At 40.7% G+C, this 12,384-nt stretch overlaps 1 protein-coding gene across 6 annotated transcripts in view; it reads left to right on the plus strand.

Moving 5' to 3' along the window:
• The window catches only part of Wdpcp (WD repeat containing planar cell polarity effector), a 293,085-nt gene that overhangs the window by 86,623 nt on the left and 194,078 nt on the right, over positions 1-12,384 (plus strand). For 5 of the 6 annotated variants that reach the window (XM_052198565.1, XM_052198564.1, XM_052198562.1 and 2 more), the window contains exons 2-3: positions 8,392-8,476; positions 11,797-11,844. In XM_052198565.1, the coding sequence (XP_052054525.1) occupies positions 8,416-8,476; positions 11,797-11,844 (109 nt within the window). In that variant the 5' untranslated portion in view covers positions 8,392-8,415. Of the gene's footprint in view, positions 1-2,701; positions 2,779-8,391; positions 8,477-11,796; positions 11,845-12,384 lie in introns of those variants that run through there. The other variant, XM_052198566.1, reaches the window with a different exon arrangement.

Raw genomic sequence — 12,384 nt, forward strand, 5'->3', positions numbered from 1 at the left:
GGAACCTCTGTTTTATAGCACAGGAGTCTGTGAGAGACAGTCTGTATTCAGTGTATGCTATAGGACAGCACTTTTAATACAGGAAGTATCTAGATACACCTTAAATACTAATTTGAAACATTAGAGGGGAATGTCACTAAGGCAGCTAGTTCATTATTTGATAACTGCTGCTTGAATAAAATTAAAGGTTCAAATTCTCATATTATAGGTAGTTAGTTATGTAATGCTCATTTACAGTGCTCAGCCCTTTTCATCTTCAAAGCATTATACAACATTAATTAATGCTTACAACATCCTTGCAAATGTAGGTCAATATCATTATCCATGTTTGTGCATGTGGGGAAATTGAGGCAGAGAGGTTAAACGATTTGAGTGAATTTATCACAGCAGGATTAGAATAAAGGCATTTTTGGCTCAGAGCCCAGAAATCAGAACAGTGGAGCCACACCCTTTTGTAGCAGGCTTAATTTCTGTGTCCTTGATAAAACATGATTTCTTGTTAAATCATATCTCTGCATTCAAATTCAAAGCTAAAAAGCTTGATCACAATATAACTCCCCCACATCCTAATTTCCATAGCATTCCTGACTCACTATTCATTAAATAATTTTTTCCATGATCATCTTATAAGATAATTCAAATATTCACTCAATGACTTCTACTTTGCAGTTTATAATTTTAAGTAGTGCTTATAATTCTGTTTTTTTTTTTTTTTCTAGCTGGTCAAACATACACACCTAGATGGTTCTCTCGCAATCTCCCACTGTGCCCAGAATCCCACTTTTTTTTAACATCTCATTCCTTGACTTTATTTATTTATTTATTTACTTATTTAAAATGAGATGTAATATCTCACTCCTCTTAGACTCCCCTTTGCTGTGGTGTTTTAGCCCAGGTCCTGCTTGTGAGATAAGGTAAGCCGATAGGAACTGGTCTGGTAAGGGGTTCTGGGAACCACTCGTGGCTAAGAATAGTATGCATGCTTCCTTTGTTGTGGTAAAACATGTGGGTAACAACCTACGTTTGTGCTCATGGGAGAGTAAAGGGTAACAAGACACCAAGTAGCAAGGTCAGTGATTAGGAAAACTCAAGTGTGTGGAATGAGTGGTTGAAGAGCCACCACAGTGGTCAGTGATGGTTCTGGCCACTTGCTGAGCCTGAGAGGAGGCGGCTGCTCCCCAGGCTTTGTGGGAGCCTGGTCACCTTGGCAGCCAGTCTACTTTTTGTCACTTCCATAATTATGAGTGCCCAGGGCCTGCTGCTGTCTTTCTGCAAGATCACTTGAGTCCTCCCTCCTTCCCTCCCTTCCTGCCCCCTCCCTTTCTCCCCCCCCCCTCTCTTACATTCCAACTACTACCACCCCAATTCAAGCGCTTGCTGTATGTCTGCTACTTCAGTTGTCTTTCTAACAGACCCCTTCTGTATCGACGCTTCCTCCTTTTTCTGTTGACATCTTCCCAGGTAATCTTGCAGTAATTATGAACTAAGACATTTCATCATTCTGCTGTTTAGCCACTGTTTTCTAAGCATAAGTCCAAATTCTGAAATTTGACATCCAGAGACATCCTTTGTTTGGCCTGATTTCTCTGTGTTACCTGCTCACTAAATCAAGAGTGTAAGAATAAATATAATTAAACTTGCATTTTTCTAATTCTTTATGTGTTCTGCTCCTTCATTATTTTCAACCTGTTTTTCCCTCATGCAACAATCTACCTACAAGTCCTTGAATACTTTATATGATCATTTCTGTAGATGGGTCTGTAGATGGTATACCTTTGATCCCAGCACTCAGGCGGCAGAAGCAGGTAGACTATTGTGAGTTTGAGCTCAGTCTATCTGCATAGAGAGTTCTGGGACCAGAGCAGCATGGCTGCATAGTGAGGCCTAGTTTCTAAGATAATTAATAACAACAATAATAAGGAACAATAATAATTTCTTTACCAAGCTATGCCATCTACTTGGCTCTGAATGGTTTTGTTTATTTTGCTGAAGTAACTTTGCAGATTTCATGTTCCACGGTGGTTTTGTCTGGTATGCCAGATTAGATGCTATTTGATAGTGAGGCCCTGATTCTGAGACAAGTACTTTTTATGGTCAGTTGTTTAGATGTAATAAGCCTCTGTGATCACAAATGAGCTGTGGTCCCTAGTAGTCCAGAGTAGTGAATTAGCCTGTTTGAGGTCTTGTTATTTTGAGACTCCCCTGTCATTTTGCATAAACTTTGCTTGTTTTGTTCAGTGTTGAAAGTTTTGGAAAAAATTTGTGGCAATATGTCTATGATCAGATGTGTTCATGAATACACCTAACAGGTACTGAATGATATTCTGTGCTAATGATATTAAAGAAGTAATTGTACGGTAACACACCGAATTTTATGTAATTGAAAAATAATTATGATTGTAACAATGCAGTGAACTAGTGATTTATGCAAATTTATACTATTTGGTTATCTTTTTAAATAGTTTCAATTAGATTCCTCAAGGAAATCTATGGTAATACATAGCAAGTGTGAGTTCTACATCTATGCCTAAGGAAGGTCCCCTCAGGCTCCTGCTGTGTTTGGCTACTATGCATCCATTTTAAATGTCTCCTGGGCGCCATGGTGTCCTAGCACTGTTTTTTCTTACTTCATTATTTTTCTGCTATCATTCTTTACATTAGAGTTTTATTTGCCCTGAAGCTTTCTTTCCTCTCCAGAGCAGTCAAAATAGCTGGCTTCAGAGGACAGGTAACTGCAGAACTAACTACTTTGGCAGAAGACAAGTATTTTGCAATTTAGTAAGTATAAGCTAAGTAATTTCTACTTCTCAAATATATATTTATTTTTCAAGAGAACATTATCAGCAGCATGCTGCTAAATGATTTCTATTCCTCATGTTATTGTGGATAGTAATAATTCTCATGTGCCGGGAGGGAAGGGAGTGATGGGACGCCTGCTGCAAACACGGGAGCTTTTGAGGATTGAGAAGGACGTCTTCTTACCCACCTGCCCCGTGCACTCGCTAGCTGAGGCTCTCACCAGCTCATCCTCATACGGAGCGCCATCTTAAAGTTAAATCACCAGACTGCTTATCTAGTCATGAAGACTAGATGTTTGAGTTACACCATGGTCTTCTGTGACAACAGAAACTGACTGTATTGTATAATTGAGATAAACAGAGAACAATGTTAAGGATATTTAAAAATAAGTGAAAATTTAAATTATGGTTGTCATTCTTCTGTTATTTTTGAGTCATTATTTTCAAGATCCTGTATTTTTGCTTGGCACAGTTCCTTTTGTTCTGGTCCTGGGTCCCCCTGGGAGACACACAAGGGCACTAAGTGGACCAGTGTTCCTAAGCTTGGGGACCCCCTGTTTGACTGTTCCTTCAAGCCCTCCAAGATACAGAGTGTTTCTGAAACTCCTTTCTTCCCTACTTCAGAACAGCTATTTCTGTGCTGATCTAATATTTGGACGGGACAGGCTCGGGCTTGCCTGCCCCCTCCAGGCAGGGCTCCCTACCAGGAAATTACCAGCATTCTTTTTTCACTGGTGACATTCTTGAGTAAGATGCAAGATGTTTTAAGAGTGTTTAAAATCCTGTATGGGTTTAAAGATGCCAAGGCTCTTGGAGGCTAAAGGAAGGTGCTAATTTTGTCTTTTTCTTCCCTTCCATCTAGTTACTTTGTCAGTTTTATTGAAGTCATTGTATTTATTCCATTTATTTACTGTTCAATTTTTTATGGTTTCCCTGGCAGATCATTGAATTTCAAGAATACCCACACATGGTTGTTCCTCCCCCTCTCTCCATTGACGCAAGCCCACTTAAGCTGCGTGTTTATGAGGGAGTGTAATTGTGGCCTCGCCGGTCACTTTCTCTCTATCTGCTTTACTTGCGTGCACTTCGGCTTCTGGTTGTGACCTTTCCCACATGCTGCGCTCTCTTCGTGACCTCACATCTGCTTTGTGCTGGGCACAGATCCTCTTCTGCCTTGGATGTTGTGCTTCCTCTGAGTAAGGAGCCCCGTGCCTCCTCCTCCTCGCTGCTTGTTCAGCCTGGGCACAACAGTTACAGCAGCACATGCGCAGTCCCTTAGCCTCACTATGGCCCGAGAGGATCCTGGGGTGCTGAACTAGAAGACCGGGTGTGGCCCGAGGTTGTACTGACCTGCGAATTGCTCCGTGGGAAACGCAAAGGAAGCGCTGGCTTGCCCTTGACGTCTTTACTCTCTACAAAGTTCCTGTTGCCTTTCTCCCAAGACCTAATATTGTTTTATGACTTCAAAATTAAAAAATATGTAACATTTTAATATGTTAAACATATTATGCGTACATATGTTACATGTGTGTGTATACAATACATACATGTATATATGTACACACATATATGTACTGCTCCAATGTGTGCTGCTACTAAGAATGTCTTCTACCCTCCATTTTGTTGTCAGGAGAAAGCTGTGGCATGTTTCTTTCTACAGAATTGACTTGAAACACAGTTTCAAGTGTTTCTTTTTAGTATATAAGTAAAACTATACACTTTATAAACTTTTGTCTTATAATAGCTTATAGTCTTTCTGCAACTAGACAAATTAATCAGTCTTGTCTTTGCCCACATTTCTATAAATCATTGTTATTGGCATCTGAATAAACTCTAAAGTGAGGAATAGGATTTTTATTTTGTAGTGCAGTCTACAAGCCAGTGACAGCTAATACTCAGTGTCAGAGGAAGCATGCACCTGTTTCATCACGTCCTTGTTTAACACAGGGAAATGTCAGCCCATTTGTGTGTCCCCATTCATATGTCCTCTTGAGGCGCTTTTCCTTCATAAACCACCTGTTCTGTTTAGTACTTATTAAGTCACCTGTATGCAGGAGACTTCAACATCTGGTTACCACAGGGTAGATACAGATATAGAGGGGTCCTTTGCTCTGTCAGCTGCCTTTGAATAATTTTTTGTTGCAAGAAGAACATAAATTTAGCATCATTTCAAAAATTACTGTAGCCTGCTTTCGTTATTACCCCTTCTTTGCTTGCCTGTCTCCCTCCCTCCATCCCTGTGTGGAGTGTGTATGGTGTGTGCATGGGAGTGTGTTTGGTGTGTGCATGGGAGTGTGTATGGTGCGTGCATGGGAGTGTGTATGGTGTGTGCATGGGAGTGTGTATGGTGTGTGCATGGGAGTGTGTATGGAGTGTGCATGGGAGTGTGTATGGTGCGTGCATGGGAGTGTGTATGGTGCGTACATGGGAGTGTGTGTGGTGCATGCATGGGAGTGGATATGGTGCGTGCATAGGAATGTGTATGGTGTGTGCCTGGGAGTGTGTATAGAGTGTGCATGGAAGTGTGTATGTTGCGTGCATGGGAGTGTGTATGGTGCGTGCATGGGAGTGTGTATGGAGTATGCATGGGAGTGTGTATGGAGTGTGCATGGGAGTGTGTATGGTGTGTGCATGGGAGTGTGTAGGTATGTGCATGGGAGTGTGTATGGTGCGTGCATGAGAGTGTATAAAGTGTGCTTGGGAGTGTGTATGGAGTGTGCATGGGAGTGTGCATGAAGTGTGCTTGGGAGTGTGTATGGAGTGTGCATGGGAGTATGTATGGTGTGTACATGGGCGTGTAGTGTATACATGGGAGTGTATGGTGTGTGCATGGGAGTGTGTAGGTATGTGCATGAGAGTGTGTATGGTGCGTGCATGGGAGTGTGTATGGAGTGTGCATGGGAGTGAATATGGAGTGTGCATGGGAATGTGTATGGTGTGTGCATGGGAGTGTGTATAGAGTGTGCATGAGAGTGTGTATGGAGTGTGCATGGGAGTGTGTATGGTGCATACATGGGAGTGTGTATGGTACATGCATGGGAGTGTATATGATGCGTGCGTGGGAATGTGTATGGTGTGTGCATGGGAGTGTGTATAGAGTGTGTATGAGTGTGTGTATGGAGTGTGCATGGGAGTGTATAGAGTGTGCATGGGAGTGTGTATGGTGCGTGCATGGGAGTGTGTATGGTGCATGCATGGGAGTGTGTATGGAGTGTGCATGGGAGTGTGTATGGAGTGTGCATGGGAGTGTGTATGGAGTGTGCATGGGAGTGTGTATGGTGCGTGCGTGCATGGGAGTGTGTATAGAGTGTGCATGGGCGTGTGTATGGAGTGTGCATGGGAGTGTGTATGGTGTGTGCATAGGAGTGTGTATGGAGTGTGCATGGTAGTGTGTATGGTGCGTGCATGGGAGTGTATGAAGTGTGCTTGGGAGTGTGTATGGAGTGTGCATGGGAGTGTGTATGAAGTGTGCTTGGGAGTGTGTATGGAGTGTGCATGGGAGTGTGTAGGTGTATGCATGGGAGTGTGTATGGTGTGTGCATGGAAGTGTGTATGGAGTGTGAATGGGAGTGTGTATGGAGTGTACATGGGAGTGTGTATGGAGTGTGGATGGGAGTGTGAATGGAGTGTACATGGGAGTGTGTATGGAGTGTGCATGGGAGTGTGTATGGAGTGTGCATGGGAATGTGTAGGTGTATGGACCTGTGCATAAACCCAGGTAGGACCAAGAGCGCTCTTCTTCTCCTCTGACCTGGAACAGGGCTCTCAGAGAACTGGAAGCTCACCAGTTGGCCATCCTGGCTAGCCAGTGAGCTCCTGGGATCTGCCTATCTCCATTTCAGTGCTAGGAGTACAGGCAAGGACAACCTTACTTGTTGTTTTGTTTGGGTGCTGGGGATTCATACTTCCTTTCTCATGCTTGCAGCGCTATACTAACCTACCAACGGAGCCACCTTCTCCTGCTGCCTGCTCTCCTTCCTACTCATTCCAATTTTATCACTTTTTACCTTTCCTCCTATATTGACCGCTGACTTTTGGAAGAATGACACACTTTTCATCAAACTACCATATATATTTCTGTACTTCGGCATGCACCAATACTCCAGCAGAGCACTCCTAGAACCCACAGAGCTGCTGGGCGAGCCTGAGTGGTTCCACGTTTGCCTTCACCAGCAGATGGCTGTGTGACCTCAGTTCCACAGCATAGTCCCAGTATTGCCACAATTAACTAGGAGGATAAAATGAGTTGAGATATGTGTGTTTAGAACAAAGATTTAGTGTTAGATCTCCTCCTTCTCATCTTCCTCCTTTCTTCTTTCTCCTCCTGCCCCTCGCCCATCATCATCATCATGAAACCATTGAGATCCCATGCTTCTCTCAAAGACCCATGGGAAATTTTCGAACTCTGAAGTTTCTCACGGCTCTGCTGTTCAGGCAGAATTGGGTCCCGCTTCCAAGTTACCACATTTTTCATCTTTCCTCTTTAGTCCGTGGGACATCGTGTCTCTTTAGCAGAACGTGTGTTTCTTGATGGTTGTAATTATATCCTGGTTCTGTAGAGGTGAAGTGAGGGCAAGGGAAGTTTCTATTAGGTCTAAAATTACTTTGGATTATTACCCATATGAATAACGTGGGAAATGTTTCAGCCACTCCTAATGTTAGAGGAGCTGAAGAGTCCTTTCGTCTCTTAAAAATTGTCTTAAAAAATTTTCACACTTGTTTTGTTTTCCAGAGGTTTATTAAAACGAACACTTTCATTTGCAGTTTCTCAAATGTGCCTAGTTTAAGTCAGTATATATTTCTAATATATAACACATATCTAGTATGCTATATGAATGTCTAAGCAAATATTGGAAAGTTATATAAATTCATTTTAATACTTGTAAAATGTGAACTTTTCCCAAATTCTCACTAGCTTTCTCCTAATCAGTCCAAATTGATGAGGTCCTATAAGTTTTTTTTTTTAAAGCATCAATAGTGTATGTTAGTTGTCCCTGCTCCTAAACTAAGAAGAAATCCAGGAAGTGTATTTTAACTATCCTGATTTTTAAAATGTGCTTGGATTGTCTCTCATGATATGTATATTACTATATGAATAGTAACGTAGTTCTATACATCTTAGTTTTAAGTAACTGTACCTCATGTGATAGTAACTATATGCCATTTACCTTGTGCATTCCATTGTAGTCTGATTATGTGTAGGGTATCTTAAATATTTACTTCATATGTTAAAATATATGTGCTTGTACTCAATAGTCATGTAGCAGTCCTACTTCTTCTAAAACTTATGTCTTAGAAGATATTCATATACTAAATAATTCTAAGTATGCTTAGAGCTGTAACCAAACATATGTTATTGAATACCCAAATATAGATAGTCTTATTACCACATTTCTCAATGTGATAACATAGTAAGTTCAGGAAAAGGAGTATATTTTCCTTTTTCTAGAGCTTATTTCTGTATGGTTAACTGAATAAATGAAAATGTGTTTGATCTAAGGGACCAAATATTATTTTTAAAAGGGGTTTTGATTATAATTGACAATATAGAATAGTTAATTGGTACCCCTTCCCCTCTAATTACTTTGAACAGGACAGAGATTTCCTCTGCTGTCAGATGTCTTTCTGCTTGACTGAACTCCACCTGTGGTCTCTGAAAAGCACCTTACACATTGCGGGTAAGTGAGCTCTGCTCCGTTAGGGATCTCCAGTCTCTGTGCTCTGTCACAAGAATCGACAAAGCTGCAGCCTAGACTTGCACTCTCTCTTTTCTCCTCAGTGGGAACCTGGGTAATGACAAAGCTTCCCTTAAATACCCCTATTAACTTATTTTTTGGCCTGAGTTATGAAATAAATCTTACTAGTCTAATAGCTCGTCCTAAAGATACATACCCTCAATTTTTTAAATTGGGCTTATTCAACTGGTATATGGTCTTAAAATTTTGCAGGCTATATCATAAAAGGACACTTCTTTTTGATACTAAAAACACTTCAAACATATACCTGAGATGTATATTAATGTTCTTTGTGTTTTGTATTTATTTCTTGAGTGGAAATAATATAATTTTGTTTTAACAATGTTTATTAATATTATAGGCTAAGATATATTTTATTAGACAGAAACTTATAAAAATAGTCTTCTACTTCAATTATTCAGAATAATTTTTTAGAAATATATTTTTACTTACATTACTTTTATTTCTTGTAAAGGACTGTTTTTTAATATTGAATGTACAATAACAGATTAATATAATGTTTCAGTTTTTCCTTAAGGTATATAGAGATGGAATTTCTAGTTTAAAATTTGATCCATATTTTCTTCTTCCCAATATTCTTTTAAAATAAGATTAACTAACCAAATTAAAATAAAGCTGCATAGATACACTAGACCTGAGATTAGGAAAAGGACACCTGCAGTCAGACACCTTTTGGAAAAGAGAAGCCATGAAGGAATTAACAGAGCTAAAATCCTGAGTCTCATTTGCCTGGAGAAGAGAATTCCAGTGACAGTCACTGTAGATGAAACCCTTGCAAGGGTGCAGAAACTTGAGGAGCATGTATTGCAGAAGATGAGGACGCGCCACCAGGCTGACAGCCGAGGGGATGCACGCCTGCAGAAAGTAACGAGGCACCTCTATGATGTGGAAATGCTTAATTACGGAGGCTCCAGACCCTATGACAGCAGAGCCGCTGGGGAAAGACCCACTGAGCTGAAGGCAGAGGATGGAAGCTGCCGTGTAGATGGGTGCGGTCCTCTTCATAAACATCCCTTCCTGGGATGTTTTCTGATCTGTGTATTTCCCAAGAAAGAAGGAGTTTGGGAATAGAATACTTTCCTGGGCTTCCTGCACAACCCCCAAAAGAAAACATCTACAGTGATGTTTTAGTGGTCGTGGGCAAATCACTCTGGCCCCTGGCTGGTCACTGAAGCTACTCATGACACCTGTTCGGGTTTGGGGCGTCAGTAGCCTCCAGAGCGTCCCTTCTAAGAGAGCTGGGGAATCATCATCAGACACCTGAATGTTTCCACAGGACAGAAGACAAGTAATTAAAAGAAAACAGGTGAAAAGATTTCTGGAGAAACAAAGATGAAATAGGAAAGGGAAAGAAAATATACAAACCTAAGGAAAGGGCTGGATTCATGAAGCAAAAACCAAATACAGATGCTAAGAAATGCTAAACTGACCTCCTGAAAATTGAATGTGTATCACAAGAAACAAACTATAACATTAGAAGTGAAAAACTGTTTTAGAAAATAATTTTCTTCCTTTTCATATGCAGATGCTTCTTCTGGGACAGAAGGAATCTCATTGCTTCCATGACTGTAGTTAACCAGTCAATCCCTCTTAGATATTCTCTGTGTATGCCCGTGTCCAGTCTCCCTGTGGACACCCTCACTCAATGTGATCCTCGCACGCGTTAGATGACATGTTAGATCCTTGTCTTGGTCATCTCCACACTGGGCTGTTATCCTAGCTATGTGCTCTGTTCCTGCTGAGCCTCTAGTGAATTGTGTCATCTGGTTACGGCGTGGGCATCGCTCTCACACAGTCCTGGTCCTTCTTGGACAACTCCTCCTGTGTGGATCCCCTGGTCCTACTTATGTCCAGTCCCACTTAGCCGGGCACAGTAAGGCCAGATTTGTGATGGAATTCAAGATCTTCCTAGTTCTGTGTTAGAGTCGTAAATATATTGATGTAGGAAACAGTATTATAATTATAAGCTATGGGTTTTAATAGGAAAAATATTGCTTGCATATATAATGTCTGCAGTTCTTAGTTCATATCTTTAAATAACAAGAAACTTTTAAAATTGAAGTGTAACATATGTACTGGAAAGTGTATAGGTTGTAAGAATATGCTGTGAACTATAAAAAAGTGAGCACACTTGTGAAATTACTACTCAGTCTAACAAATTATTGTAAGTGCTCAAAGGGCCACAGTCTCCTGGCCAATCTTTGGTAGATGGTTTCCATTTAACTGACATCCAATTGCATTCCTTAAATTATGTCTTAATTTCACAATCAATAAAAATACAGCTTTCGTATATGGGTATTGAGTATATCAAGTACACATGACTGTTACTTATTTGCAGACTTAGTTATAGCGCTTTTACTTAATGTTTTTCTTTTGGTTTTGTGGCTCAGTTTGATGAAGTTTGGAGACAATCAGTCACTAGGGGGCAGCCTGTACTGCTTCACTTCATGAGAGACAGTTGTAGTCTCCTTATGTTAGTAACTGAGAATTATTTTTGCATGGAAGAAAACAAGTGTTACTTCAATAAAAGAGATATTTTATTATTCATAGACACAGGAAAAAATATTCTGTTCTCTTGTTTAAATTGCAAGAACAGAATCCCTTGGTTAAACCAATCTCAACATCTGCGGAGTCTCACTTGTCTCTTACCTAGCCCAGCAGAGCGTCTGAATTTGAATAGGTTTGGAAGCCTTTTGACTCTAAACAAGTTTCGGATAATAATTTATCCATAGCTACCAGTAATCCCTCCTTTCTTCTTGCAGATTTCCTCCCAAATGCTAAAGGATAGGAACTAGATTTCTGAGCTAAATTGGAGAAAAGCAAGCCACAGCTCGGAATCCAACAGCTAGGGCATTTTCTTCCATCCACTGACTTCATTTGGCATTGCTTAGTGGCAGTTCCTTTTGGTAGCGCCCTGTGAAAAATATCAGAGGAAGTGTGAAAGAGAAAACTTGGTCTTCCTTGATTTCAGTTCTTTACTAATCTTCCCCCTTGCCACTCTAGCTCTGTGTGGTTCCTTATGCCATTCTGATTTCCTCATTAGATCGATAAACTTTCCAGTTTCTGCATATCCCTAGAATAGATGAACCCATGTCCAGATGCTTTTGAGCTATTTTATTTCTGGTGACATAAGGAGACTGTTTCTGCTCCTCTCCCCACAATTCCCTCTGATACAGTATGATTTGGCTTCTTACTCTCCAGAACTTTTACCATAATTTAATGTTCTTCCTTTTTCTCTATAGATAGAGACATCGGCGTCTACCAGTACTATGACAAGAAAGATCCTCCAGGTAAAGTATTTACCTATTCTACTTAACTGCTTTTATAATTGAGATAGTCCAAGAAATGGAGTAGTATGTTAAAAACTCTGTGTTTACAAGCTTTAGAGAAATTCCAAACTTTTAAGATCAGTACTTCAGGTTTTTTAAGGAGGAAAATGCTAAGGTTGATATCTGATCAATCAAAAATAAAGCAGTACTGAGAAAATGCTGTAGGAGAGCGTGGGCATTTTCATTTTGTTGCCGATCGGGCTGATAACAGGACAGCCTATTCACATGTATTTATTGGTGTCCCAGCAGAGGGCATTGTTAATGCATTGGTCCCCGTGATGCTGGCCTTCCGGATCCTCACCTGATATCTGAAATAGACATTTCTGAGTGAATGATCAATTTTCTTTATCTGATTAATCCTGTTAATCCCAGAAGTTTTATGACGGGCCAAAAGGTCTCCCTAGCTAGAGTTACTTCCTGTTCTGTTCTTGGCTGAAGTGGAGGCTGTGTGAGCACCCTGTGAGCTTAGCATGGCGGTTAATAGGCTGACTTCAGAGCTCG

Source organism: Apodemus sylvaticus, chromosome 11, assembly GCF_947179515.1.
Source record: "Apodemus sylvaticus chromosome 11, mApoSyl1.1, whole genome shotgun sequence".
NCBI classification, from domain to species: Eukaryota; Metazoa; Chordata; class Mammalia; order Rodentia; family Muridae; genus Apodemus; species Apodemus sylvaticus.